Source organism: Scyliorhinus canicula, chromosome 9, assembly GCF_902713615.1.
Source record: "Scyliorhinus canicula chromosome 9, sScyCan1.1, whole genome shotgun sequence".
Lineage (NCBI taxonomy): Eukaryota > Metazoa > Chordata > Chondrichthyes > Carcharhiniformes > Scyliorhinidae > Scyliorhinus > Scyliorhinus canicula.
The window spans coordinates 182,101,600-182,126,075 of NC_052154.1; the positions used below are offsets into that span (position 1 = coordinate 182,101,600).

Below are 24,476 nucleotides of genomic sequence, written 5' to 3' on the forward strand. Positions count from 1 at the left end.
CGAGGCAAGGATGGCAGATTTCTTTCCCTGAAGGACATTAGTGAACCAGATGGATTTTTCTCACAATCGACAATGGTTTCAAGATAATCATAAGACTTTTTTAATTCCAGATTTTTATTGAATTCAAATTTCGCCATCTGCAGTGGGGGATTTGAACCTGGGTCCCCAGAGCATTGCTCTGGGTCTCTGGTTTACTAGTCCAGTGACAATACCACTATGCCAAGGCCTTCCCAGACTACAGAAGGGAGATAGATCACTTAGTTGCATGGTGTACTGAAAATGTCAGCAAAACCACGGAACTGATCATCGACTTCAGGAAGTGTAGCGCGACACACATCCCCGTCTGCCTCAATGGCTCCGAAGTGGAGATGGTCGATAGTTTTGAGTTCCTGGGGTCATCATCACCAACAGTCTGTCCTGATCCACTCACATTGATGCGACAGTCAAGAAACCCCAACAACGTCTCCACTTCCACTGGAAGCTAACTAAATGCGTCATGTCTGCATCGACTCTCTCAAACTTCTACAGATATGCCATAGAGAGCATCCTATCCGGCTGCATCACAGCTTGGGTATGGCAACTGCTCAGCCCAAGATCGCAAGAAACTGCAGAGTGTGGTGAACTCAGCCCAATGCATCACACAAGCTTGCCATCCCCACATTGATTCTGTTACACCTCCCACTGCCTCAGAAGGCAGACAGCATTGTCAGAGACCCTTCCCACCCAGACTTTGCCTTCCTCCAGACCCTTCCATCAGGCAGAAGATACAGAAGTCTGAAGACCCACACATCCAGGCATAGGAACAGCTTCTTCCCCACAGCTACTAGACTCCTCAACAACTCTCCCTCAGACTGATCTGTTCCCTTTAAGAACAATATTCACTACGCCCTATGCTGTTCTTGCTCATGTATTTGCTTTGTTTGGCCCCTTGTTCCGCATTGTAACCAATTATTGTTTGTCAATGTACCATTTGTCAATGTACACAGAACCTCTGTTGATTATTCTCTTTGTCTACTATGTACATACTGTGTACGTTCCCTCGGCCGCAGAAAATACTTTTCACTGTACTTCGGTACATGTGACAATAAATCAATCAATCAATCAATCAAACTGCCTGTGTGTATTAGAACCCAGGGTTTTAATAACATTACTGCAACAAAATATAAAATACAATATGGAACAATTTCCTACATCCCACAAGGACCTTTTGTGAAACAGGAGTGGTGGGATCTTAGAAATAAAAAGCTGGATAATCCCAGGTTATGTGTCTGAGTAAGGATTTTGAAGGAAACATTGTTGTTTTCCCTCTTCACACAAGTCTCAGATCTCCTCTAGAGGTTGCCTATTGTTTTTGCTCTAATGATCTCAAGTCCCAATATAAAACCCAGAGGAGGTGTGCGGGTAGGCATATATGTAACGAATAGCAAGCAGTGATCGTTCGGCATTGACCACAAAATCCGGGCCAATATGTCGCAACTGAAGTCTAACATATGCAAGATAACCTTAGCACAGGTGCAATTATATATGAAGAGGTGGGGAAAATAAGTAAATTCTTTAAAAGAACAAGAAAAAAACAGATTCAAAATGCAGAGATTTATGCCAGGCCATGTCTATCCAAGAGCACGCTGCATATGCGATTGTAATTTCAAGCAGAATAATTCAGCAATTTGTGGTGCAGAAATCCATTATGTATCCTCGAACTAGACACGAACAGTGGGCCCTAATTGGTCCGGGCAGTAATATTCCTCCCCACACGTCCACCCACTCTCATTTCTCAGCCTTCCTCTCTCACTCAAATAGACTCAAACACCCACACAGTGCGGGAAAAGTGATGCAATCATATCATCAATGCCAAATTGAAAATGGCATTCGAAATAAGAGTTTTATTCATGATAGGCATCTGTAGCTCCAATTTATACTCTACAAATCATGGGAGATAGTGCAGCAAAGACATTCTGGAATTGAAAGCTAGTGACAATGATGACCATAAAGCTATAAGGAGAGGTGGTGGTGTGGTTGTCACTGGACCTGCGATCCAGAGGCCCAGACTAATGCTTGGGGATGTGGGTACCACCTCAGTGGCTGGAAGAATTCCAATTCAATTAATAAAACCTGGAACTGAAAGCGAGTAGAAACCATTGCTGATTGTTGTAAAAATCTATTCGGTTCACTAATGTCCCGTGAGGGAAGGAAATCTCCCAATGTTACCCCAGGCCGGGATTCTCCATTTGGGAGACTGTGGGCGGGATTGTCCGATTGCCAATGCCAAAATTGCATTTGGCTGGAGAATCCGCTTTGACGCCGAAATCGGTGCAGCCCCTGTTTTCGGATGCTCCGCCCCCTCTGAAATGGCATCTTCGCTGAGTACGCCGCACGCCGTTGGGGAGCCCTCAGGACGTTATCTGAAAGCTCTCCCCCGATGCTCCGCCCCTGATGGGCCGACTTCCCGATGGCGTGGATCACTTGTGGTCTGAGGTTTCATCAACGTCGAGTGGCGGCTGCGGACAGTGTCCAGCGCCACCACAGTCGGGGGGGGGGGGGGGGGGGGGTCAGCCGCTCTGCTGGCCTGGGCAGCTTTGGCGGGGGCTGGGGGGACCGGTGGGGGGTGATTGAGGGGGATTACAGGGGGGCACTATCTGACAGGCCAGGTCCGCGCGCGGCCGGTGTCATGTTGTATGGCGTGACTGCTGCTGGTGCGCATACGTGGCCACGGACCCGGCAATTCTCCATCCGTACCTTCAGGGAAAGCTGGGGAATTATACGTGGCACGGCTGCTCGCGCCCTCCTCCCCAAGGTGGAGCATCGATGTGTGGACGCTGCCGACTTTTTGGTCTTAATACTAGTCACATGCTCCGGACACAGCCTCAGAATCAGAGAATCCAGTCCTATGTTCTCCAGCCGGAGGTGAATTGGAACTGATTTGCGCTCCCATCAGGAAGCAATTCATGCAGATTTGTGCAAGGTGAGGAATAAGAGGCAATCCCGCTACCTGCCCATATTTTGAGCAGGCAGTCTGATAGCAAGGTCTTGAGGCTGGCCAAAACCTCTCCGCATCGCAAAGCAGTTAAGTGCATTCCAATCGCTTCCCTTAATGCTTGCATTAGTTTGAAGTGCTCAGTGGGAAATTGACAGCACTTAACTCTCTTTGAAGTGGTTGATGTTTGCAAGCATTGTGGTCAGAGCACTTCAGAGTTACTGAACCATGAAAAAGCTGAATGAAGCAAGGCTGACAGCTATGTTTGTAGAAGCTGTCAATCACAGCCAATTTGGGAAATTAATGAATGGCTTGCAGCTGAAGGATCCGAGGGGTTTAAACAAAGGTCATAGGTTTACTCTTTCTGGGAATTGACAGAAGGTTTTTCCTCTGCCTGAGCCACCAGGTTACTGTTACAACAGTAATTGTTTTCACTTGCCCCTGCCTGAACTGCTCTGAAATGAAAATCGTTTATTGTCACAAGTAAGCTTTAAATGAAGTTACTGTGAAAAGTCCCTAGTCGCCACATTCCGGCGTCTGTTCGGGGAGGCTGGCATGGGAATTGAACCATGCTGTTGTCCTGCCTTGGTCTGCTTTCAAAGTCAGCGATTTAGCCCTGTGCTAAACCAGCCTCTCTAGCTTCCAGACAGGGTTTTCTTTTTTGTGGGGTCTGTAGGGGGTGTTCCTTTTATTTCAGCTATTTAAGGGATACTTATGAGGGTCTCCCTCTTTTTGGGGTCTCTGTGGGAGGGGTCACTTTATTTAGAGGGTCTCTGTGGGGGGGATCATGTTATTTAGGGGGTTTCAGGGGGTATGGGGGTTCTGGTGGAGGGTGGGGTAGGCAGGTCCGGCATTGTGAGGGGGAAGGTTGACCTCGGGTGGCATTTGGGGACAACTCCCTTAAGGGGTTAACCATTTGGCCCGCAGTGAGGTCCACCATGTCAGGGCCACACTGGTTAATACCAGTCGTGATCCCATCCACGTGATTCCTGACCCAGAGGACCGGAAAGTCATGAGAGCCCGGAGAATCTGGTACCTTTCCGGCTAAGTGGAAGTTATGGAGAATGGGCAAGACGGTGGAGTTGAGGCCAAGGTGAGATCAGCCATGATCACATTGAGGGCGTTTAGGCTTGGGAGGCTAAATTGCCTACTCTCGCTCCTAGGTCATGTGTTCTAAGGAGGGGCTGCTCTGCCTGATTTTGCAATCCAGCTCTTGGCCTGTAACATTGTAGGTAGCAGATGAGGAACATATTAGCCATGATAGAATGGCGGAGCAGACTCGATGGGCCAAATGGCCTAATTCTGCTCCTGTATCTTATGAACATATATCTTCCCGCTGGCGTGAGGGGTGAACCCCGATCCCGCTTCGAGCAAAGGGTTGGCAAATGGATTGCCATCAGCGTCGATTTGATTTTTACCCCAGATGGGGTAAAAGGGGCTGGTTTAGCACACTGGGCTAAATCGCTGGCTTTTAAAGCAGCCAAGGCAGGCCAGCAGCACGGTTCAATTCCCGCACCAGCCTCCCCGAACAGGCGCCGGAATGTGGCGACTAGGGGCTTTTCACAGTAACTTCATTTGAAGCCTACTTGTGACAATAAGCGATTTTCATTTCATTTAATTTCATTTCAGATGCCCGATTCTCTGCTGCGCACGGAACCATTCGCATGTCCCTGCGATGAGCGGCGGAGAATCCAGGCCCTGGTCTAGCCCAAGTATTGTCTCTTAACTGCCCTTTGAAATGGCCCAGCATCCACTCAGTTCAAGGGTAATTAGGGATTGTCAACAAGTGCTGGCCTTGCCATTGATATCCACATGTCTAAACAAATTATGGGGGGATTCTCCGGGGCCACCCTCCAGTGGAGGCTATCTGATAGCCCGGTGAAATGGGTGTCAGGCCTGAAACGGTTTATACGTTGTTCGTCAAACCTGTTGCGAGACTTCCAGCCCGCTACATCAGCCCCGATGAGCTTCCTGACAGTCCCGACGAGGTTCCTGCCCGCTCCCGGCAGGGACATGCAAATAATTAATCGGAGCTGATTTAAATGTACTTCACGGGCAGAACGCCTCATCTGCCTCCTGGGATGCTCCAGCAGCCCCCCCCCCCCCCCCCCCCCCCCCCCCCACCCCCCTGCAGCCGAGAGACCCGCTGGAGTGAATTGGTGCAAGTCCTGAGAAACGAGGATCAGGCGGCCTGCAGTCCAAGGGGTGGCAAGGGGGTGAGTACCCTCCCTACCATTGTCTCCAGGATGCCGAGGGGTGTTCTTTGTGGGAGGTGGGGTCGGGGGTGGTGGCTTGCTCTGGGCTGAAGGGGCTCAGATCGGGGAGATCTTTCCTAGGAATGGGAGTAATTTTACTGCTCTTCCCATTTACATCCTTTGAACTCTTTAAACACTGTCAGTATCTCAAAAATACAGTTCTCTGACAATAAAGGGAAATTGTTCCCATCTATATCCCTAAACCCTTTAAACAGTCTGTCAATATCTCAAAAATACCTTTTTTTTTAAGAGACTGTTCTCAAGAGCTTCCAACCTCTTTAAAAAATCACGGTTATAAAAACAGCTGCTCCTCTGAGCTAATGGATCCCTGCAGAGCAAGCAACCTTAATCCTCCCTTTGAAACTACCTGGACCTGTCAATCAAAATCATTTAAAAGGTAATTGTCTGTGAAGTTGTATGTAAACAATGCAGTTCAAAGCTTTTAGGCTTCTAGGTATAAAAACAGGCTTGAATAATGAAATTGACTGTGAATAAAAAAATACTTCAAAGGTTTCACCATATAAAATGAATACTTTTACCTTCATCTCACAGATCTTTGAACTTGACTTGGTGGGAGACAGTTTAAACGCCCCCATGGGGGAGTGGTTCCCCTTATGCGTGGTGGAGGGGAGGGCCGATGCCTGTGAAGGGGAGGGCGATGCCTATGAAGAGGGGGGGGGGTGCAATGTCTTTGAAGGGGGGTGATGTCTGTGAGGTGGGAGAGTGCCCATGGTACTGCTGTGATGGTTGGGGGAGAGGGAGAAGAGTAAACCTCCACATAAATAACTCAAATCCTTCTGGAGTAATGAAAACTGACATTGACTAGAGGCCTACAGTTAATCAAACTAGGGACAACTAAATTTGTGACAAACATTGACACAGTATTAAAGAAACATTTATGCTGGACATGTGTGATGGAGGCATTTCAGCAGATGTGAGGGTAGAAGGCAGTCAATCGGCAGGTGCATATACACATGTCCAGAGACGGCACGTGTGAACTGGAGACCAGGAACCGACGAGAGAGAGACATTCTGAATGAAGGTACATATGTCTGAACCCAGAAGTATTCAAAACAAAATACCAGGTCAGTTATGACTGTAAAAAATTGCATTGTGCTGGGAATATCAGAAACATGAATAAGTGCAGAGAATGGGAATTGATGTAGCTTTCAGGTTATAGGGTGCTTGTGGAGAATGGACTGAAGTGAAGGCAGGGTAGCTCCATCTGCCAGGGTCATTTGGCAAGTGAAAAAATAAAGTTTATCCTCTGGAAGGTCAGAAACTGCAAAAGGTGATCCTTTGGTTCGACAAGCAAAAGAAATCCAAGCTGGCATGATTGATGTCTTATGGACCACCAAGTTAGCATACTTTGTTCTTTGAAGGGAAAGAAAGGGCTTGTGAGAACAGGAGACTTCAAACAACCTATTAATAGACTTGAAAAACCCGAGTTGTTTGGACGCATTGGGCGGGATTCCCCATTTTTGAGACTAAGTGTTGACGCCGGTGCAGGTATCGTGGACTTTCACAACAGCAAAACCGGTACCGAACCTGGACCAATTCAGCAACTGTGGAGAGGCTAGCACTGGCGCCACATGGAATACAATCAATTCCAATGATAAATGGTGTGGGATTCACACCGTGACAAGCTACAGCCGCATATACACATTACAATCCCCACGCACACTCATTCCAGCCAACAAGGTGGCATTGGTTGGCTTGAAGCGCGCCCATACAGCTGATGGGTTGGCTTGAGCCAGAGGGCACCTATGGGGGTGGTTTGGGGGGGGGACACCTATACGACCCGTGGCCCTAAGTTCACAGTGAGCTGTCAGCGGCTGTGGCAATGGTGTTTCATGCCCGTCCACCCCAACCCTGCAGCCCACCTCCTGGCCACCACCCACTACTCCCCCCCCCGCTAACTATGGTGATGTTGGACATTTTCTCTATCCCCTCCCTCTCCCTCAGCAGTCATGATGCCGGTTTCACAAAAGCACAAGTGAACCGCGCCGTCGGGAACTCGGGCCATCGGAGGCGGAGAATCGCGGAGACGCCGGAGAATACCGGGTAAGGCCTGCTAATTATATGCAAACGGTGTTAACTGTATATGCGTTCCGGACCGCATTGACGCTGCTGTCGAGGTGACGGAGAATTGTGATTTGCCGTCAAATCGGCGTCCGCCGTGATGTTGACGTTGGAACTTATTCTCCGCCCAATCCAGATTTCAACGTAGGTCATCAGAGAATCCCACCCATAGTGTTCAGCTGCTTCTTGACCCCACCAAGTAAGAAGTAAGAGGTATTTCTCATTCTCAGTCGATATTCATAATATTACAGAAAACAAAAAACAACTGCAGGTTATGGTGCTCTGGGGCCATATTGAAAAGGTTTAGGCCAAGAACTAGGTACGTAATCCTTCTTCTCTGGCGATCACTCGCTAACGAGTAGAATTGTCCACCTAAGAAACTCCATCTCAATAGTCACGGGTTCTGTCGGTCCTTGCGTGGCTGATGAGCCGGACCCTGGAGCCACATATCTGATTGCACACTTGTCAGGTGTTTCCAGGTGGTGGGATTGTCCTTGGACCCGAGGTCCATGGTATTCCTTTCTCAGGCTATTTTTCCTGGTCTCCTCCTGCTTTTGGGTATTCTTGAACAATTCTGTCCCTTCAATCAGGAGGTTCCATCAAGTAGGTTTCCCATGAGAAGGGGTCCCCCCGGCATTGGCATCTATGTTGCATTTCTCGAGGTAAGCCTTCAGGGTGTCTTTGAAGCACTTCCTCTGTCCAGCTCTTGTTCAGGAGCCCTCCTTGAACTGGGCAAAGAAGATTTGCTTTGGCAGTCGGGACTCTGGCACCCTAAACATGTGGCGGGCCCAGCAGAGTTGGTTTCGAATGATCATGTCCTCAATGTTGGTGCTCTTGGTTACTTCAAGGACACTGAAGTTAGTACATCTGTCCTCCCAATCGATGTGGAGAATTTGTCCCAGATAGCGGTGATGGTACCTCTCCAGATGCTTGAGGTGGTTTCTGTGCATAGTCTACGTTTCTGAGCCATATAGAAGAGTTGGGTGGATGGTTGCCTTGTACACGAGGTGTCAGCACGGATGTCGCAGTCCTTTGCACATAACAATGTTACTTTGGATTTCTGCTGATCTCTAATCCAAGCCCAGAAGGTCTAGCCTGAGGCTGGACATTTGTCACTTTTTGACTATATTTGACTATATTACTTACTGAAAATAACTTGCTCAGTGGATTCACCTTGATCTTCTGTCTGCCTTTTAAGTTCTTTCGCCTTGCCCTCCAAGGTAAGGACAATTAAGGACGGGCATTAAATTCTGGCCTTGCACATCCCATGAACAAATGAAAAAAGCCACATTTGTCTTAAAGCTTTACCGACGATTAATGGCATTTTTACAAAATTGCAGTCCGTGACTGCACCATTTGTGAGAAAATGCACCCTCGTGTAGTCCAACCTGGTGCGATCTCAAGTGAAAGCCAAACATGCCAGAAAAGCTCAGCGGGTCAGACAACCTCAGGGAAAAGAAGCAGGTCGGGTATTTTCCAGTTGTTCTCGTCCTGAACCGCTACCGTGGTTTCCCAGCTGCAGGGGGTGCACAGAATGGGAAACCGCGTTCATCTGAAGATCCCGCCGCCGGCAATGGCGGGCGACCTACACTTCTGCGAAACACGCCGCGGGGTTGGCACACGTGGAAGATCCCAGCCACAGAGTTAACGTTTCCAGTCAGTGACCTTTCATCAGAACGGAAACCTTGCTTTATTATTATTTTATGGTCCCCTCCCTTCAGGTTGTAGTTTTTAATATCTTTGGTGTTCCCTTTTAATTTCACTTTCTTCTGATGCCCTCTTTCAACAAATATTTCCTTCATGTGTTTCCTTCTTGTCTGTAAATGATCCCCTCTGCCTTTCAATTTATTTTAACGTATGTGGCCTTTGTAAAAGACTTCTTTCGCTCAGTAGGCCCAAGTTTCACCTTTTATTTTAGATGATTTATGCCAAGCCTGAGGCTTTCTGAATATTTAATCTCCCCCTGTAGTTTCCCCATTGCTGGGTTGATAGGTCCCAACGGAATCCATCTTTTGTTGAATCCTCCACTTTGATGTGTTGAGATGAGTGATTTCAGAATACAATAGCATTCCAAATTCGCCGCATTTCTGTGATTTACACAGATGTGAACCGGTTTCTTTTTTTGTTTTGTTAACTTGAACAACTGCGCATCGTGTTTTATATCCTAATTAGTTATCTGAATGGTGCTACGATGTAGATTAGACGCAGTTGCACAAAATAATTTATGGCAAGTCATTTTCTACTGAAGCTGTTGTGAGTGCGGAAAGTAAAATGCGAGGCGTCGAAAGTCAGCCACAATCCAGCAAAAGCTTAAAACAGAGATGAGGAGGAATTTCTTCAGCCAGAGGGTGGTGAATCAGTGGAACTCTTTGCCGCCGAAGGCTGTGGAGGCCAAATCACTGAGTGTCTTTAAAACAGAGATAGATAGGTTCTTGATTAATAAGGGGATCAGGGGTTATGGGAAGAAGGCAGGAGAATAGGGATCAGAAAAATATCAGCCATGATTGAATGGTGGAGCTGACTCGAAGCGCTGAGTGGAATTCTGCTCCTATGTCTTAGGATCTTATGATTCTGAAGAGACAGTTTCAGGCAGAGGACAAAACTGAAAACCATCTTGTTGGGTATGACTTTTAGTGCTTCGTTTAATATTTGGTTGCAGCAATTAATTTTATATTCATACGGACAACTCATTTACAATAAATCGATAGGTACTAAAACACAAAACTGAAGAAATTAAAGTTGTTTGGCTTTCTTTTCTTGCGAGAAGGAGAGGTGCCCTGGGAGGAGTGACCGAATTGTCGCCACACAACAATGGAGTCCCTCATATTGCTCAAGGGAGACAGGAATAAAATGACATAGAAAGATAGTGACAATGTTTTAATTTATTAAAACTGCGAACAACCTCTTATATAACACAATAAAATGAAGCTCAGCATTCTGATATTCCAAATGGGAGGACATAACCTAATTACATCATTTGTATTCTTGGCTGTGACACCAGGGAGCAGTACTACATAGCAGGAAAAAAGGGAAAGTGAAAAGGTTGAGCCAACCATTTTAAGGGTTGGTCACAATAAAACCCAAGTAGCCTTCATGAGGCTCTGCTGCAGCCTCTGATGGAGCTTCAAGTCAGCTATTCCCTCTGAGTGCACAAACAATTTTGTCTGTTTTTCTTCATAGTCTTCTAAGGCAGTTCCTTAGGATCAAGGATGGCTTTCATCCACTCCAGTTCGATGGGTTCTGAGAAAGCTGATACGTCCTGTAGGGTGGTTAAGAAGGCGTGTGGGATACATGCCTTTATCAGCCGTGGCATAGACTACAAGAGCGGGGACGTTATGTCGGAGCTGCAGAAAACTTTGGTTAGGCCACAGCTGGAATCCTGTGTGCAGTTCTGGTCACCTCACTAAAAGAGGGATGGGATTGCACTGGAAAGGGTACAGAGGAGATTCACCAGGACGTTTCCGGGGATGGAGCATTTGAGTTATGAAGAGAGGCTGGATAGGCTGGGGCTGTTTTCCTTACAGCAGGGAAAGCTGAGGGGGGTCTTGAGTGAGGTGCATAAGATTGAGGGGCATGGACATGGTGGGCAGGAAGCAGCTTTTCTCCCTAGTTGAAGGATCAATAACAAGGGATATCATTTTAAAGCCAGGATTAGGAGGTTGAGGGGATTTGAGGAACTTTCTTTTCACCCAGAGGAGGTCTGGAATGACCTGCGTGGGAAGGTAGTAGAGGGGGAAACCTCACAATCTTTAAAAAAAAACGTTGATGAGCACTTGAAATGTCATAACATTCAAGGGTCTGGGCCAAGTGCTGGAAAGTGGGATTACTGTAGATTTAATGTAGTTTTGTTGGAGCAGACTCGATGGCCCGAAGGACCTCTCTATACTGTGTGACTCTGTGACTCAATATGCGATCTGCAGACTCTGCAACATGTGGGTCAGGTGCTGCTGGAAGGGTGATCGCTATTTGGAGGTTTGTGTGCTCCCTCTGACGCCTCAACGTCACCTCTGCTTGTTCCCAATTAAGTCTTTGCCATGTGTTCCCCACTTTCCCAAGTGAACCTTTTCTATACTGGCAGATCTGTCATCAACATATTCAAATCTCTTAATGTGCCACTACCTGCATCCTTCTGAGCCTTAATCACTCCGTTTACATTCTCTTTGTCTTTCTGCCCAGGTATTTTCTGTTTTTGTTTCAGATTCCAGCTACCGCAGTAATTTGCTTTTGTCGATACATACAACATGACCTGCCCAGCAGAGCCGGTTTTGACTGATTAGAGCCACTGATTAGTGGCTTGGGATTTTTTAATAGCAAATTGTGCATTCAAAATATCTGGGACAAATGTTACGTTTTGTGAAATCATGTGAAATCGGCCCTCATTATGATTGTGTGCTCAGCACACAGGTTAATGAGTACATTATCCTAATGGATCTATCAGTGTTAAAAATATTCAATGATAAGTCATAACAAACCAACCACAATCATGATATAAACAGATATATGCCAATTCAGACCAAATTTTTTTTGAAAAAAATCAGTAAACCAATGTTATAAAACTCTTTTATTTCTACTGCTGTATTAACCAGTTAGATAACCATGCTATGCAAATAATTGTTATCATTTGTAAGTTATGAAATATTCCTATGTTTTTTTAAAAAATAATTTTTATTGGAATTTTTTGAAAAATATATATCAACAGAACAATAATAACAATAACAATAATATTAAACACCCCCCGGCACCCATAACAACGCATATAACAAACCCCCCCACCCCCCCCCAAACCCAATAAACAACAAAATAAATTAACAATAAGCAAATTAACTTAAACACTATCCCCCTAAACCCGCCCCCCCCTTTCCCCCCCTCCCCCCCGGGTTGCTGCTGCTGCTGACCTAGTACCTTATCGTTGAGCCAGAAAGTCGAGGAAAGGCTGCCACCTCCTAAAGAACCCCTGTACCGACCCCCTCAGGGCGAATTTGACCCTCTCCAGCCGAATGAATCCCGCCATGTCATTAATCCAGGTCTCCACGCTCGGAGGTCTCACGTCTTTCCACTGCAGCAAGATCCTCCACCGGGTTACTAGGGACGCAAAGGCCAAAACATCGGCCTCTTTCGCCTCCTGCACTCCCGGCTCCACCCCAACCCCAAATATCGCGAGTCCCCAGCCTGGCTTGACCCCGGATCCCACCACCCTCGACACTGTCCTCGCCACCCCCTTGCAGAACTCCTCCAGTGCCGGGCATGCCAGAACATATGGGCATGGTTCGCTGGACTCCCCGAACACCTGACGCACCTGTCTTCGTCCCCAAAGAACCTACTCATCCTAGATCCGGACATGTGGGCTCGGTGCAGCACCTTGAACTGGATGAGACTAAGCCTCGCACATGAAGAGGAGAAGTTCACCCTCTCCAGGGCGTCCGCCCATGCCCCCTCCTCAATCTGTTCCCCCAGCTCCACCTCCCACTTAGCCTTCAGCTCCTCTACCGACGCCTACCCCACCTCCTGCATTACCTGGTAGATGTCAGACACCTTCCCATCCCCGACCCACACCCCCGAAAGCACTCTATCTCTTACCCCCCGTTGGGGCAGCAAAGGGAACCCCTCCACCTGTCGCCTAGCAAACGCCTTGACCTGAAGGTACCTGAACATATTCCCCGGGGGGGAGCTCAAACTTCTCCTCCAGTTCACCAAGGCTCGCGAACCTCCCGTCAATAAACAGGCCTCCCAACTTCCTAATGCCCGCCCTGTGCTACCCCAGGAACCCGCCATCCATGTTCCCTGGGACAAATCGGTGGTTCCCCCACAGCGGGGCCTCCACCGAGCCCTCCACTTCCCCCCTGTGTCGCCCCCACTGCCCCCAAATTTTGAGGGTAGCCGCCACCACCGGGCTCGTAGTGTACCTCGTTGGAGGGAGCGGCAGCGGCACCGTTACCAGTGCCTTCAGGCTCGTGCCTCCACAGGACGCCATCTCCATCCGTTTCCATGCTGCCCCCTCCCCATCCATTACCCACTTACGTACCATCGAGACGTTAGCCGCCCAATAGTACCCAGAGAGGTTGGGCAGCGCCAGCCCCCCCTCTATCCCTGCCCCGCTCCAAAAAGACCCTCCTTACCCTCGGAGTCCCGTGCGCCCAAACAAATCCCAGAATACTGCTGTTCACCCTCCTAAAAAGGCCCTCGGAACGAAAATGGGGAGGCACTGAAACAAAAACAAAAACCTCGGGAGCACCGTCATTTTAACGGATTGTACTCTACCCGCCAACGACAACGGCAGCATGTCCCACCTTTTAAACTCCTCCTCCATCTGCTCCACCAACCTAGTAAAATTGAACTTGTGCAGAGTCCCCCAGCTCCTAGCCACCTGAACCCCCAGGTTGCTAAAACTCCTCACTGCCCTCTTTAGCGGGAGCCTACCAATCCCCTCCTCCTGATCTCCCGGGTGTACGACAAACAGCTCACTCTTGCCCAGGTTCAATTTATATCCCGAGAAACTCCCGAACTCAGCAAGAATCTCCATCACCTCCGGCATTCCCCCCACCGGGTCTGCTACATACAGCACCATGTCGTCTGCATACAGCGACACTCGGTGCTCCTCCCCACCTCGCACCAAACCCCTCCTCCTCCCCGACTCCCTGAGAGCCATGCAAGAGGCTCAATTGCCAACGCAAAAAGCAAGGGGGACAGGGGGCACCCCTGCCTCGTCCCACGGTGGAGCCTGAAGTACTCGGACCTCCTCCCATTTGTCGCTACTCTCGCCATCGGGGCCTCATACAGCAACCTCACCCATTTAATAAACCCCACCCCAAACCCGAACCTCTCCAACACCTCCCACAAGTCCCCCCACTCAACCCTGTCAAAGGCCTTCTCCGCATCCAGTACCACCACAATCTCCGCCTCTCCTTCTGCTGCCGGCATCATTATCACATTTAGCAGCCTTCGCACGTTAGTGTTTAGCTGCCTCCCCTTCACAAAACCCGTCTGATCTTAATGTACCACCCCCGGCACCCAGTCCTCTATTCTAGTGGCCAAGATCTTTGCCAGCATCTTGGCGTCTACATTCAGCAGTGCGATTGGCCTGTATGATCCGCACTGCGAGGGGTCCTTATCACGCTTCAGGATCAGGGAAATTAGCGCCCGAGACATCGTCGGGGGCAAAACACCCCCCTCCCATGCCTCGTTGAAGGTCCTAACCAACAGGGGGCCCACCAGGTCCGCGTATTTCTTATAAAATTCAACCGGGAACCAACCCATCCGGTCCCGGCGCCTTCCCCGACTGCAGGTGGCCAATCCCACTGACCAGCTCCTCCAACTCGATCGGCGCCCCCAGTCCCTCCACCTGCTCTCCCTGCACCCTTGGAAATCGGAGCTTGTCCAAAAAACTCTCCATTCCCCCTCCCACCGCCGGCGACTCCGACCGGTACAATTCCCTATAAAAGTCCCTAAAGACCTCATTGACCTCTGCCCCCTGCCGCACCACATTCCCATCTCTATCCTTCACTCCACCAATCTCCCTAGCCGCGTCCCGCTTACGAAGCTGATGCGCCAGCATCCTGCTCTCCTTCTCTCCATACTCATAGACCGCTCCCTGCGCCTTCCTCCACTGTGTCTCCGCCTTTCTGGTGGTCAATAAATCAAACTTGGCCTGCAAGCTACGCCGCTCCCCCAGCATATTCCTATATGTTAAGTATTGTTTATACTTAAGGGGCCAAGGGGAGTCCACAGCACGACAAAGCAGCGCTGGTTTGAGCTCCAGGATCTCTGATGAACAACCCATACAGAAATGTACTATTGAATGACAAAGGAGGCGAGATCGTGAGGACCAAGCAGGTTCACCTGTCGCATTAAAGGTAAGCGAAAATGGTGGGTCATGAAGGTTGTCCGGTTGGTAAAAATGGGTCCCCGGAAAAAATGTTTGAAGAACTCTGCTCTAAAGTACAGGAGGCTGCTACCATGGATTGTCCACCAGGTCCGCCACTCCGTCTCACATGACACAAGAAAAGAAGTAGGTTATTCAGCTCTTCAGCCCGTTCCAGTGTTCTGTGGAGATCACGGTTGTAATGATATGTATATTGACTGGGATGTAAAGATTTAACAGGTTAATGATAAGGCTTCTTACCACTAGAGGGAATCACAGCACAGTCATATAAATATCATGTGACTAGGGAATTAGATTAGTAGATGATTAGATGGTTAGGAGTTAAGAGTTAGGAGAGAGCTGGAAGAGTGTCAGGCATCGAGAGCAGTTGCCTACTTGAGAGTTCTGTAAGTTAGAGATACCATAGTTTTATATAATAACCTATTTTAGGAATGTGAACGAATCTTAGTAGTGTAATAAATTTATGGTTTTGTTCTTAACAAAACTTTTATTCTTTATTCAACACTACGCATCCAAGCCATCCACGTAAAGCAGAATAGAGAATACAACACGGGGTTCATTCAACTCAATGAAATGAGAATGCTATGAGATCTGAACTTACCGCAATAGCATATCTGAACCTGGAATGCATACAGAAAGTCCACAAATGACATCGGGCAGTCCATTGCATCATCCATGAGGACAATCCTGCAACACAGAAAAATAGTTAAATGAGATTGAGGCATTTCTGCATTCGCAACATGAGGTTAACACGGGTGGTTAAAAAAAAACTTCTGAAACAGTTACCTATTTTAAAGCAAACTCTTTGCCAAAACGTATTAAAGCGGAGTGACAATTATTCATTGGTTAATTACTTTTAATGGTTAATCAGTAAGCATAATAATTAATATTATTAAAATCCTATTTGGTGATATGCAAAGACTAACAGGTGCAATCAACTACATATCAGGCAACATGGAAAATGAAATAGCTTATTCTTGTTAATAATTAATATATATTTCTGAAACTGCTGAATAATTAAAAGTGCATAGGAATGGAATAAATAATTTATCTCAACAACAAAGTGAAAAATCTAATCATTATTTTTGAAGTCGCTTCTCAAAGAGAGTTAATATTGTACATTGGGAAGCTCAGTGTTTTACCTATGGCCCAGATCTTCCAGGGCAGCAGTGAGGCTGAGACACACACACTCTTGACTATGACGTGGGGGAGGAAAGTGGGGGATTGTGAAGCATGACATTTAGGCTGCAGGTAGGCTTTCCATCCCTCAGCCACAGGACCTTCCGCCTCTGAGAGCTGCTGGCCAATTCGAGGCTGGCAGCACCAACGGGAACAGCGGCTGTCATTTTGCACACGGGACTTACGGGGTGGGAATGATAATCTCACCAAGCTTGCGTCCGGGGGAAACGGATGAAACAGTATTTAGGTCGTATTCGCTTGCGGAGGTTGATCCTTCGCGAGTTTAATCGGATAAATCCTGTCTCGGATCCTCCAACTCCATTGCCAAAGCAGCCGCTGTGGTGCCTCCAGTCTGTGTCGATACCGCCATGCCTGAGGTTGTATCGTCAGATTGAGACATGGAGGCGCAGACGTCTGAGGTCGGGGATGCAGATTCAACAGTTCAGTCGCCTCCTGCCGATCGCCCGTCACCGTGTTCCTGCTGTGCGCGACATTCCCCTTCGAGGTATACGCCACCTGATTTAGAGCACGGGGGCTCGACATCCTCCACCTGCTTCTCCTTTTCCTCTTTGGTGGTCGCCAAGGGTGCCTTCAGACTTTGGGGGAAGGAATGTCATATCCCGCATGGAACTTAAGAGGTGGGAATGATTGTCTTCCCCGTGATTCTCGCGGAGTACGCGCTCCCCGCTGAGGAGCGGGGAACTCCATCCAGCTCTGTATAAAAGATCAGCCAGTAAGGCCCAGACCGTGGAGAGACCCGGTCGGGATCCACCGGGAGTTGTATATAACGCAACTGTAAATAAACTAAAGTTCTTTATTCTTACTCAGTGTGGGCTCCCCTTGTTTTTATTAAAGAGATCTCTGCTGGTACTGCTCATGGGCGGTGCCAAGGAGGTGGGCTGCTTTGGATCGGAACTTGGCCAGTGTTTTAGGGTTAGTGAGGGAGGGTAGGGCTGGAGTTTGAGAGGACTTGGGTGGGGGTGGGGAACCTTGGGGCGGGGGGGGGGGGTGGGGGGGGTGCTGTCTGGTGGACCCAGGGAGCCAGTTAGAGGGTCACACCTGCCAAAGCACAAACCTGCAGAGAGGAAGTTCACAGGTTAACTACTAGTCGCAGTCCTTTCCTGCATTGGTCAGGAGTTGGATGAGGCCCTTAAGCGTACAGTAATTTGTTCAGTGATGGGAAAGCCGCCTGACGCCACCCCCGATGCTGGTACAATCACAGAGGGAGCATGGGTTGGCGGTAGGTAGCTACTGGGTTTAACGAGCCCTGGGAGATGTGTGGCATAAAATCCAGCCTATGGAGTATTTTTAAATGTTCTTAAGCATATTTTAAAAACAATTTGGAATCTTTCAATGATGTTCAGTCCCTTTTTAAAAATATTTTTATTCTCCTCCTTTTTCACATTTTCTCCCAAATTTAAACCCACCAACAACAAACAATAATCAGTAACAAATATGGCAATCACCATATCACTAACAACGATCCCATTCTCCCACCAAACCCCAAACATTAACCCGCATGTTCACATAAACAAATGACAAAAAGGAATCAGGAATCACCCATAGTCAACATCAACACACACTGCCCCCCTCCCTCCAACCATCCCACCCACCCCCCCAACTAATGTTCGATGTTATCCAGTTCTTGAAAGTGCACGATGAATAACGCCATGAATTGTCTTCCCAGTGATTGTCGCAGAGCCATCCTTCCCCTCAGTTCAAACTTAACCTTCTCAAGAAGCAAGAATTCCAACAAGTCCCCCCGCCACGCCAGGGCACAGGGTGGAGAGGCTGCTCTCCATCCCATCAGGTCTGCCTTCAGGCGATAAACGAGGCAAAGTCTACAACATCTGCCTCCGCACCCGTTCCCGACCCTGGCTGGTCCGACACCCCGAATATAGCCTCCCGGGGGCCCGGGTCCAGTTTCACATGCACCACTTTAGAAATTGCCCCAAAAAACCTCCTTCCAGTAATTCTCTAGCTTTGGACAGGACCAAAACATATGAACGTGATTAGCGGGCCCCACCCCGCAATGTTCACACACATCTTCTACTCCTTCAAAGAATCGGCTCATCCTCGCCCTTGTGAGGTGTGCTCTGTATACCACCTTTAGCTGTATCAGCCCCAACCTCGCGCACGAGGTGGAGGCATTCACTCTCCGGAGCACCTCACACCAGAACCCCTCCTCCAAACCCTCTCCCAACTCTTCCTCCCACTTTGCTTTGATCCCTTCCAGTGGTGCCTTCTCCTCTTCCAAAATAGCTCCGTAAACCGCTGACACTACCCCCTTCTCCAGTACCCCTGTCGTCAGCGCCTCCTCCAGCAATGTGGAGGCCGGCTCCACCGGGAAGCTCTGTATCTCCTTTCTGGAAAAATCTTGAACCTGCATGTATCTAAACACTTCCCCCTGCTCCAGCCCATACTTCGCTTCCAGCTCCTTCAGCCCTGCAAACCGACCCCTAAGAAACAAATCTTTTAGTGTTTTAATCCCCTTCCATCCCACCTCCCTGCCTCAAATCTGTGGTTTCCCTGAATTGGCATTTCTCTTGACCCTGCCCCCAAACCGAAGTGTTGGTGAAACTGCTTCCAAATTCTCAATGAAGCTATTATTACCAGACTCCCTGAGTACTTCCTCGGGGCTATCGGGAGCGGCGCTGTTGCTAGTGCTTTCAATCCCGACCCCCTGCACAAACTCTCCTTCATTCTGACTCCCTGGGAATCAACCCCTCTGACCCAGCTCCGCACCATCTCCACATTCGCTGCCAAGTAGTAATACATCAGGTTCGGAAGACCCAAAACTCCTGCCTGTCTTCCCCTCTGTAGCAGCACCTTTCTAACTCTGGCCACCTTCCCTCCCCATGTGAACGAAGTAATCCTTCCCTCAATCTCTCTGAAAAAAGCCTTTGGCAGGAAACATGGCCTTATCTCCAAGTTTGTTTAGTTGCTTTAATGGTTCATACAACCCTTAACGTAATGTAACTAAACGTGGGAGAGTCTTAACATGAATTTTAAAAACGAATGAAAACAAAATAAATGACAAGTGCACTTTACGTCATTGTAAATGTAGCCCACAACGTTATACACTCCGTTATACACTGGTAGCACTCCCCACTGTGCCCAAGGCATTCTTAGACTTTGACTAGCAGAGCTTCATTATATTGCCACAAGCCCTAATCCACACACTCAATTTGCTGAGCGGAGGCCAATATGGTTAAAAGATGCGTGTTTTAATGGAGCCTAAGCTGCGTGCAAATCTCTTGGCTTCCCAGTTACAATGCAAAACAGGTCCACTCCCCACAACGTGGCTGATGTCCAGAAGAAGCAACAGATGACTGCAGAGAAATATTCAATCATTTTTCTCTAAAAGCTGTGAGATTTTCTGTGGGCCACACAGTTTACCTTCAGCATGACGAGGCTAACTTTACTTCTGGCATTAGCACCTGTTTATGTTCTGTTGAAACAGAAAGTGCAAGAACTCCTTAGATTTTATTTATTCTTTCGTGGGATGTGGATACCACTGGCAAAGCCAGCATTTGTTGCTCATAAACTGAGTGGCTTGCTGGCCGTTTCGGAGGGCAGTTAGGATTCAACCACATTGCTGTGGGTCTGGAGTCACATGTAAGCCAGACCAGAGTAAGGACGGCAGATTTCCTTCCCTAAAGGACATTAGTGAACCAGATGGGTTTTTCTAACAAATAATGATCACCATTACTGAGACTGGCTTTTTGTTTCAGATTTTATTAATTGAAATTAAATTCTGCCAGCTGCCGTGGAGGGATTTGAACCCATGTCCCCAGAGCTTGGGCCTCTGGATTGCTCGACCTGTTACATTACCACCCTCACCCCCAAACGATTGTTCTTCCAGAGTGTCACAAACAATGGCTGGGAAAAGTATTAAAATACTGACATGGGATTATCTCTTAGCTGGCAGTGAAATGCTTTAGCGGCACGCTGACACAAATCTACATTACAATTAGGGAGTGAAAGATCGGGGCCGGGATTTTCCCCTACCTGGCGGGACGGGGGGTCCCGGCGTGCCGGAGTGGCGTGAACCACTCTGGCGTCGGGCCTACCCAAAGATGCGGATTCCGCACCTTTAGGGGCCAAGCCCTTACATTGAGGGGCTAGGCCTGCGCCGGAGTGGTTCACGCCACTCCGCCGGTTGGTGTGAACTGCCTTTGACGCCACGCTAGCCAGGGCCGAAAGGCCTTTGCCGGTCGGCGGAAGTCCGCGCATACACCGGTGCATCAGCGCCTGCTGACGCCATACCGGCGCATGCGCAGGGGAGGGGGTCTCTTCTGCCCCTGCCATGGTGAAGGTCATGGCGGAAGAAAAAGAGTGCCCCCACAGCACAGGCCCACCCCCCGACCGGTGGGCCCCGATCGCAGGCCAGGCCACTGTGGGGGCACCCCCCGGGGTCAGATCGCCCTGCGTCCCCGTCCCCCCCCCCAGGACCCCGGAGCCCGCCCGCGCAGCCAATCCCGCCAGCACCAGAGGTGGTTTAAAACATGCCGGCGGGAAAGGCCTGTCAGCGGCGGGACTTCGGCCCATCGTGGGCCGGAGAATCACCGCGGGGGGGCCCGCCGACCGGCGCGGCGCAATTCCCGCCCCCGCCGAATATCTGGGGGCGGAGAATTGGGGGCACGGCGGGGGCGGGACTGACGACGGCCCCGGGGGTCGGAGAATTCCGTCCCTGACGAGATCACGGAATTAATTCTGACGTCACAGTGGTAAATCCATTCACTGTACAGCGGCTCCAGTGTAATAGCAAACACTGCAAGACAATGTGCAAATGAGAATCCAGGCCGATCTTCTTAAACTTTGCTTTTCGCTTTTTTAACCATCCTGCAAAACCAACTATGTCCGGCACACATCAGAGGTCAAACCTGAGATCTTTGTGATCATGGTTCATAGAACATAGAACATAGAACAGTACAGCACAGAACAGGCCCTTCGGCCCTCAATGTTGTGCCGAGCCATGATCACCCTACTCAAACCCACGTATCCACCCTATACCCGTAACCCAACAACCCCCCCCATTAACCTTACTTTTTTTTAGGACACTACGGGCAATTTAGCATGGCCAATCCACCTAACCCACATATCTTTGGACTGTGGGAGGAAACCGGAGCACCCGGAGGAAACCCACGCACACAGGGGGAGGACGTGCAGACTCCACACAGACAGTGACCCAGCCGGGAATCGAACCTGGGATCCTGGAGCTGTGAAGCATTTATGCTAACCACCATGCTACCCTGCTGTTCCTCAGTACAGTATCACACAATACACTTATCTATTGAGCCATGGGGTGACTTGCTATGGCGACTTTCATTTTGTAATTTAACACGCCAACATAGCTATTTAGGAATGGTCTCCAAGTGTGCGTGGGCATTTCCTGCAGAAAGCAATTAAACCAATCTCAATGCAAACCATTGAAAGCAGGCAACCACCAGCTTTGCCAAACGGCACTGACTTTAATTGGGGAAGAGCTCACCTGTCTGCCTGTGTGAAGGATGGAAAGGTATAGCTGAAAATGCGAATAAACTTTGCCAGATCTTACCGCTCTCTGGATTGTACAGTGACATGTCTCCTGTTTGGATTGGCAATAAAATACGTGGCAGCAATGCCTATTTGTACCTCTAAAGAGCCAAAATTCTATAAAAATAAGTGTCGGCCTCACCAGCAATGGCCGCATCCTGTGAAATAACTTTCTAAAATACAACTTGTGGGCCACGATTTTAATCCGTCCAATCCCCTGAGATAGGTGAAAGGGTTGGGAGTGGTGTTTAATTATTGTTAGTAGCAACCTGGCCCACGCCCCACAGTTAAAGCGGTGAAATCAGGCCATGGATGAGGGATGAGATGTCTGCAAAACACAGGCGGGGGCCTAGTTAGCATGACAGGGTTACAACCCGATATCATAATTGATGCCTTCATTTAGATATCATAGTAAATTGCCAGGGGGTACTTCACCTGTGGGATGCCTGACAGCTGGGCAAGGCAGGAACTGCCGGCTTCCCGTTTGAAGTGTATCTTTGAGCACATCATGATGCTCAGGAGGACCAGGAATGCTCCCCACTCCACACCCCAGGGCCGTAAAAGAAGCCTTCCGCCTCCCTCCATTGGATGCATTGAATCCACTTGCATCGCCACATAGCTCAAGGTGCAGCAACATCATCCTGTAGCAGAGGCTCAGAGCAATAGGAGAAACCAAAAAGGGAAAGAGAGAAGGTTGAGGTGAGGCGTTTACGGGCAGCGAGAGACAGCTGTGGCAAAGTTTAAGCAGAGCGTCAGGAGGATTACAAACCCTCCAGGATTGGCCTAGAGTCTCCAGGAATTGAAGATCAGCTTCCAGGACACTGCTGCGTGTAACCCTGGTGACAGATCATCAGGGTTACCTTTCTTTGTCATATTCTTTGAGTATTTTTCTTTATCGGATATAAAAATGTTGAAAATGGTGAAAAGCAGCTGTTTGGCTGAGAGGCAAGCATCACCCAACTGGGTAATGAGACTCTTTGCATTCCAGTTGGTGGAGGAAGACAATGGATCAATTCTCTGGCCACATTGTGCTCGAGCGAGAGCACATCGCGGCTGTGAATCCTGGGTGAAGCTTCCCGCAAGCTTCCCGGCAGCCTTCACCCCTCGAGGGATTCACCCAAGTCCCGCGAGGTGTTGGAATCAGAACTCTGCCCAAAAGGGGCGGGACCAAACGGCGCTCGCTCAAGTACGTCTTAAACCTACTGACCCGGGATCCACCGGCCTTCATCGATTCAGCCGCCTCCTCAGTGAAGCTGCAGTCAGGTGCCAATCAGTACTGTTCCACAAGGACGCAGGCCAGGCAGAACGGTGCCCTCGGGGTCTCCCGGGCCACTGGATGCCCCTGGGTGTCAGGGTCAGTACAGGGTGGCCCCCCCGGCGCTCCCCCTGAAACACCCTGGCACTGCCAAGCTGGCTGAAGCACTGCCTGGGTGCCAGGTGGCAGTGCAAGGGTGCCAGGGTGGAACTGCTACAGGTCAGGGCCTGTGAAGGGAACATGCCCACGAAAGGAAGGTGGAAGAGGGGGTTCGAAGGGTGGGGGTGTGCAGGGCAGGTAAGTAGGGGCCTCGAGAGTTTGGGGGAGGTGGCAGATGGGGGTCCTGGAAGAGGAAATGCTGTAAGGAAGCTTGGGGGGGTTTTGCCTGAAGAAGGCGGGGGGGGGGGGGGGGGGGTAGAGCCAGGGTGCCCACAGTGGGGTTTCCTTACTTGGGGTTTGTGGGGTAGTGCCCATTTGTGTGGGGAGTTACATTTCCCATGGGTGGGGAGTGTAGAGGGCCCACAACATCTCAAAGAACAAAGTACAGCACAGGAACAGACCTTTCGGCCCTCCAAGCCCGTGCCGACCATGCTGCCCGTCTAAACTAAAATCTTCTACACTTTCTGTGTCCGTATCCCTCTTTCCCATCCTATTCATGTATTTGTCAAGATGCCCCTTAAACGTCACTATCATCCCTGCTTCCACCACCTCCTCCGGCAGTGAGTTCCAGGCACCCACTACCCTCGTACATCTTGCCTCGTACATCTCCTCTAAACCTTGCCCCTTGCACCTTAAACCTGTGCCCCCGAGTAATTGACCCTTCTACCCTGGGGAAAAGCCTCTGACAATCCACTCTGTCTATGCCCCTCATAATTTTGTAGACCTCTATCAGGTCGCCCCTCAATCTCCGTCGTTCCAGTGAGAACAAACCGAGTTTATTCAACCGCTCCTCATAGCTAATGCCCTCCAGACCAGGCAATATCCTGGTAAATCTCTTCTGCGCCCTCTCTAAAGCCTCCACATCCTTCTGGTAGTGTGGCAACCAGAATTGAACACTATACTCCAAGTGTGGCCTAACTAAGGTTCTATACAGCTACAAAATGACTTGCCAATTCTTATACTCAATGCCCCGGCCAATGAAGGCAAGCATGCCGTATGCCCTCTTGACTGCCTTCTCCACCTCTGTTGCCCCTTTCAATGACCTGTGCACCTGTACACCTAGATCTCTCTGACTTTCAATACTCTTCAGGGTTCTACCATTCACTGTATATCCCCTACCTGCATTAGACCTTCTAAAACGCATCACCTCACATTT

The 24,476-nt window shown here is 49.2% G+C and overlaps 1 protein-coding gene across 1 annotated transcript in view; it reads right to left on the reverse strand.

The window, feature by feature from the left end:
* c9h11orf49 (chromosome 9 C11orf49 homolog) overlaps positions 1-24,476 on the reverse strand; it is a 348,746-nt gene that overhangs the window by 55,807 nt on the left and 268,463 nt on the right. The window contains exon 5 of the mRNA XM_038808282.1: positions 15,791-15,876. Within this exon, the coding sequence (XP_038664210.1) occupies positions 15,791-15,876 (86 nt within the window). The remainder of the gene's footprint in view (positions 1-15,790; positions 15,877-24,476) is intronic.